A 6581-nucleotide genomic window follows, 5' to 3' on the forward strand; every position below is an offset into this window, starting at 1 on the left:
CAGGTCCCTTCCGACCCTAGAAACTATGAAACTATTTCTACTGTGTTACTATTCTAATTCAAACCTAGAGCTAAATGGCAGCTTTATGAGTAATAGCTTCCACATAGTCTCTCACCAGACAAAGTTCTGCCAAAAAACTCTTAAAGATTAAAGTGAATGCTGAAAGTTGATATTAAAGCATATTTCTACTTCCTGAAACACATTTAAATAACCAAATGAATCCCTTAAAGTAATAAATTAATGTTTCGTTGCATTTGCTTCATAAAACATAGCTTTGAAATCACTGGAATAATTGAAGTCTTAATAATGCAAAAACAAAGTGCAGGAAAGTATCAAAGTAAAAAACTCTTACTGCTTCTTTCAGGCCTTTGTACAATTCTGGTTTTCTTGTTCTGGATTCCGCTTTCATGAAGTGCCTTAAACCAGTCTCGCAATCTATTTGCAACTTCTCTAAATTCCAGATCACTGCACACTGAAAAACAAGCAAACAAACGAACGTGAGATTTTTATTAATTGTATTTCCTGTATAAGTGACACCTTTCAAATGATGTTAAAAAGTGAAAAAAAAGAGAAATATAGTCTCTGTTTTTCCTCCTAATAGGAGTTCAGTCTTTCAATACTTAATTGCAGTCTTAAAACATAACTTTAATTAGTATAGGTAATACAGAAATAATTTCCAGTGTATCTTTCATCTGTATGGTGTTGTTCATCTAGAAGATACTAGAACACTTTATAAGCTATTCTAGCTACATATAATATACATATCCACACAGAAGCACTCCATTTGCTGTGGAAATATACTAATTTCTAACTTAAAACAGGGCAGCTACTTCATAGCACTTGCTTTAGGTCAACAAGTGAAGGGCAATTTCAAATCTAAATGAAACAGTAGGTGGGAACGGGAGTAAACAGAGTAAAATAACCTAAACTGGCTATTAGCTAATATACTTAGGAAAGGTGTGATGGGATTTTTATGAATAAGTGTCTAAAGAAATTGACATATAAACAATAGGCCAAGACTTCATTGCACATCAGTTGTTCCAAGGTAACAAGGTTCCATGTGCATCTTTACTTCATAACAAATGGAAGCTAACCTGCAGCACATTACCCTTTTCCATTGAGGGCTAAGCTACTGCATTTCAGCTTCTACTTTCCATGGGAAAAAGAAAGCACATGGACAGTTGATACACGCCATTTCCTGGATCCATTACTCTAACACACTGATGTCAGTAGACGCCAAAAGAGGACACCTGTAACATTCCACACCTCTTCCACACAAAGTAGATGTTATGCTTGGGGCCAAGAGAAGCAGCAGCATGCATATAAGGGGCACATCTACACATTCATTAATATGTTTTAGGTAGTCCCTGCAGATGCGGAGGGAGGCTGCTGCAATGCACTGTTATTACAGTGCACTGTAATAACAGTGCATCACAGCAGACTTGATTAATCATGTCTGCCGGAGCGTGCTAATTAGCATGTTCCAGCAGCCTCCACGTCTCATGCATCCACGTCCCTGCACTTCAAAATAGTAGCAGGGGGCACTTTAACCAAAGCTTGTTCGACAAGCTTTAGTAAAAGCACCCCTGCCCCCATTTTGAAGCACAGGAAAGCTGATACACAATTTGTGGGTGCTTTAATTAGAGCAGCCACACCCTACTCTAAAGCACATGTAAAAATCCCCACTACTGTGAGGTACTAGAAAAAGGCACATTAGCCTATTTTCATGTGCATTAGCTAAAGAGCAAGTTTTTTTGTGATGCTTTAATATGCATTAAAATAAGTTAATGCATCTTAAGGCATATGTGTAGTCATGCCCATGGTTAACATGCTGTTTATTACAGGCCCAACAAGGGACAACTCATGCAGAGACAGAGGCTCATATAGCAATAGTGTAGCAGGAATCAAGGTTCAAAATAGTTCAGGGAAACACAGATGTCTCTGTTTTAGCCTCTGATTAGGATGCACCAGTGGGCCCTTTCCTGCCCAGAGCCAATACCATAACCCCATAATATGACATTTTAAGTTAGTATTGACTCAATGGAAAGATAGTTGTTTATAAAAATCAACAAGCAGTATTCCAAATGCATGAACTTGTTGGTCTCTACCTAATTACTACCTAAGCTCAGAACTGTTTTACCTTCTGAAGTCTCACAACTCAAGGTAGCATAGCCTCAGGCTAAAGCTGATGTTCATTTGCTGCATATAAGCCTCTAGTTTTATTTGCATTTGGCACATGCTGTTGTAATGCATGAGACTTACTGGTAATATGTTGTGTACATTGTATTTATCTGAATGGCAGCTTGGAACTTGTTCTTTTGATTTTAAAGTAAAACTGAAGCAAATCAGTGTGTCAGCAAAGGAAAACCCCTGATACAATTGCCAATATTTGTATATTTGCTGTTTATTCATTCTTTGCTCAGAGCATGGCTCTTGAAACTTTGATACTTCTTGTCAATAATGTCTATATGGAATTTGTGCACACATTTGTATATATCAAAAAACAACCACTTGAATTTCTTCTAAAAACATGTTTTGTGCTCTCTTCCTGTGAACCTTACACAGACTTATTATTCTTCCTCCCATGTAATTTAGTACACAAATGGAATCAATTCCAGTATTGGTCTGTTGGTGATTAAGCTCAAAAACTTCAGACACTAATAACAGGTTGAAAGTGCCCTTCCAACATGGACAAATTAAATACATTGGATATTGTTAGTTAAGATTGCAACATGATGGCACTTTGCTTTTACCAATCCCAGAGCTGGCAATAATCTAATATGAGCAGCTAGGCATCTATTGGACAGAAAATCCAGGTACTTTGTGCGGTGTGACTAGACAAATACCATGGAGTGTTTCTTTTTCACCACTGGCTGGGTGTGGATCAGAAAAAGATTGAGAGATTAGGAATCAAAGTGCTTCTCTGGTGGAAGAATGCCATCTGTCATCAAGTATTGGGAATGAAGATGTTACTTTTTTATAGCTCTTGTTCTTTTTAATTTGGTTAGGTGTCTAGATAACATGGACTCCCTTCATTCCTTTGAATCTCTCATATACTCAGTATTTTGAAAGCCTATACCTTCTTTCATTTTTAAACAAGGTCTTATATAAAAATTAAGTGTAAACTTTTATCAATATGGTATCAACAATGATTGTGGTGGGTATGGTCAGGCATAACAGTTACACCAGTATTAAGGTATACTGGTATAAGCTGTTCTGATATAATTTTCCCCTTCTGTGCAGTAGAAGTAAAGCTCAACCTTCTATCTGTTTTATTTAGGTTTAAAGTTACAGAAACTTTGCTCACTTATATTGGCATAGGAGAGTATAGATGTGACAATTAAATAAGAGCTGATACATGCTACTAAGTGGCAAGTTTCCCCTCCCCTTTTGAAGTTGTATCTATCCACAGGGAGCAACTCCAAAATGAATTTAAGCTACATGGATTCCAAGGGCACGTTCCAAGCTAGAAAACCACTTGCATGGAACATGAATGAACAAATCCTCTGCCATCATAGATGCAGAATCTTAAGCACAGGGGAAGAAAGACGATAACATCTACCATCCACATTAGATTATCTCATGTCAGTGGGGCTCTTATTCTTTTAAAGTTTTGTTGCTGGCCATTGTTGCAGGCAGTCTGACATAGTGTGATAGTTCCTAAATAATATGATTTGATGAGATGCAGTTTAAAGATCATTTTCAGGGGCTGGGTTTCTGATCATGAATTAAGACAAATGCCTCAAAGTTTACAGAATATAAAATAACTGAACTTCTTTCCAAACTTTGTTGTTTCATGTTTACACTTTAAATGATAATTTGATTCCAAAACAGAGAAAGAGAATGAAAAAATTATCATTTTTAGCTGTCGCTAATTTTAATGATTTGGATTACTTTAGGATGGGAATAGATCATCATCTTCAAAAATCAAGGCAATGCAAAACAACCTGATTACAAACTGTCAATTGCCTTTTTTATGCCACATAGCTACTCAAGTGGTTGAGTCAGCTCTTAAGCGTGGCAGGTAATTACATTTACAGTATTATCAATTTAAATGCACAGTGCATATTTGGTTTGTGACACACTTCTGATATGTCAAGTAAAAGCAGATGTCTTTTATATGTGAAATTTACAAGATAGATACAGCATAACTTTCCTAATGCACACTGTTAATAATTTAAAATTGTGGTCTACATTTCCCAGCACAGATGCAAAACAGAGAGCTATAAAGAAATCCTGCACTTCAATAGTAAACTTAAGTATTTTTACCAAATAATGTACTGTTCATTTACGAGCACATTAGCAAATAATTTAAATAATAGAAATTGTTAGCAAATCTAAATTTTCACACAATTTTGATGGTCCATCAGCTGTTTCAAAATGATTTGAAATTTTTTTTTCATAGTAATTTTTGTTTCTGGAAACAAAAATATATTTTTTCATTTTTAGATTTTGCAGGTATCCTCTCCTTTTTGCATGTTTTTTGGGGGGACAATCTAATTTTAATTTTCAACTCATCAAACTGGAAGGAGTCAAAAGGAGAGCAACAAAAATTATCAGAAGTCTACAAAACATGACATATAAGGAAGGGAAGGTTGATTACTGGAATTATTTAGTTTGGAGAAGAGAAGACGGAGGAGGAATTAAATAATAGTTTTCAAATACAAAATAGGTTGTTATTAAAAGGATGGCGAAGAACTCTTTTCTCTGTCACCAGAAACTGTAACAAAGGAGATCTATTTTGGATATTAGGATGAACTTTCTATACATGAGGGTACATCGAGTGCTAGAAAATATTACCTAGAGAGATTATAGAATCTTTGTCATTGGGAAGGTGTGGAATTGTTTATACAGAACCCATGCAGAAAAGGGGGCTAAGTTAGATGATATGGAGTTCATCTAATTCCTTGAGATCTTGAGGTCCCTTCCCAATCTATTTTTTTATGATTCTAGGGCTTTCCTATTGCTGAAAATAAAGCAGCAGAAGAAAGCAAATTCAGATATGGACATATGGTGTATTATAAAAATACACCAAACAGGAGTTCATTTCAGAAAATCTCTTTATTTTTTGTGTTTTTGTAAATGACAAAAGATGACATAATGATAAACTCCTTATTTAGTATGTGTCACTATCCATCAATTTGAGTAGTTATTCCTGAATATGGTACTTACCTGAACATTCTAATGCATTATATCGTTCTGCTCATTTTGGCAGTACAACACAACATAAAGAAAAAAGTAATTAAAATAATGAATACATTTTGATTACTAGGGAAAAAAGACCAATAATATTTTAATTAAAACAAATAAAATGGGATGAATGCACTTACTGGAACACAACATATTTCATTATAAAAACTGAAATGTAACAGTCATTTATAAGTACACAGAGATGAAGAAAATAAGATTAAAAATATTTTGTATGCATGTAGGATTCTTCTATCTAATTTTCACCCTTTAGAAGGACTGACTTCCTTGAAGGAGGGAAGAGATTGTACTATTTACTTTAGGGAGACAGTTACTTATGCTTAAGAATAAAAAATAAATACCTTTGTTTAGAGTTACATTTTATATCAAAGTAAAGGTTGGAATTCTCTAACTCAGGGCTGTCATGAAGCTTTGAGCAATCTAGCACCCTCCTCCTGGCTGCTAGAGCTGGGAGGGAGTTGAGTGGCAGCCAAGCAAGAGCCTGTGGACTGCATGCTAACCCTCTGGGCCTGCACATGGCTGCTCTAACCTTACCTCAGGGGATGAACACATGTAATTAAAGATCCTTTCACATAAGGGCCAGGAACAGACATAACACTTTTACAGTTATAAGCAATTGGAAATCGGTCTGTACACACAACATAAGTTCAACACACAGACTGGTTTAAAAATGGTGGAACCAGGTCTAAGATTTGCACTGCCCTACCCCCACAGAGCAAATGTGTGTTCTGTTTGCTACCATTCTAAACTATGCTGCTTATAGAAAACAGTGTAACTTAGCTGGAGACTGAATTGACCATTTTGAATGTCTGTCTGTAGCTAAGATTGTTGCTTATGCCTTGTTGTTCGGGCTGGCACATGTTCACTTATTGGCATAATGGGATCTGTTCCCCATTTCCAACAATTATGCCTCTTGTCCTGCCACAGTCATGGCAGGATGGATGACTGAGATCAGAATTCAGATCCCAATCATGCCACTCCTACTCCAGCAGGGTCCCAAGGCTGAAACTGACCATCAGCTCGTTGGTCTCAGCCTCAGGACCACATCAGAACGAGTTCAAAACTCTGGTGCATTTTTAGGGCTGAGACTGACAATCAGCTATTTGTAGGTCAAAACACTGGGACAGCACTGGGGCCAGTCCCAGAGCCCCATTTTGCATCTAGCATTAGACCACATAGCAGTGACCATGCTGTAGCAAAACCCCCAGTTTTTCTTTTTTGTATTTATTTAAAAATGTATTCCATCCCCTTCCCCAACCATTTCTGACTTTTTCTCTCCCTCTCTATTCCCTAGATAAGTATAAGTAAGCTAAGATGCAGGATAAGCTTTATCATTTTATTTTAGGTAGTAAGTTTTATTTTTCTTTCCCCTC

General features: G+C 36.4%; 1 protein-coding gene across 3 annotated transcripts in view; it reads right to left on the reverse strand.

The window, feature by feature from the left end:
- The window catches only part of SPOCK3 (SPARC/osteonectin, cwcv and kazal like domains proteoglycan 3), a 703183-nt gene that overhangs the window by 83280 nt on the left and 613322 nt on the right, over positions 1-6581 (reverse strand). For all 3 annotated transcript variants that reach the window (XM_019521753.1, XM_019521752.1, XM_019521754.1), the window contains one exon: positions 353-472. In XM_019521753.1, coding sequence (XP_019377298.1) covers positions 353-472 — 120 coding nt within the window. The remainder of the gene's footprint in view (positions 1-352; positions 473-6581) is intronic.

Source organism: Gavialis gangeticus, unplaced genomic scaffold (assembly GCF_001723915.1).
Source record: "Gavialis gangeticus isolate Ggan-Ray unplaced genomic scaffold, GavGan_comp1, whole genome shotgun sequence".
In the NCBI taxonomy this organism is placed as follows: domain Eukaryota; kingdom Metazoa; phylum Chordata; order Crocodylia; family Gavialidae; genus Gavialis; species Gavialis gangeticus.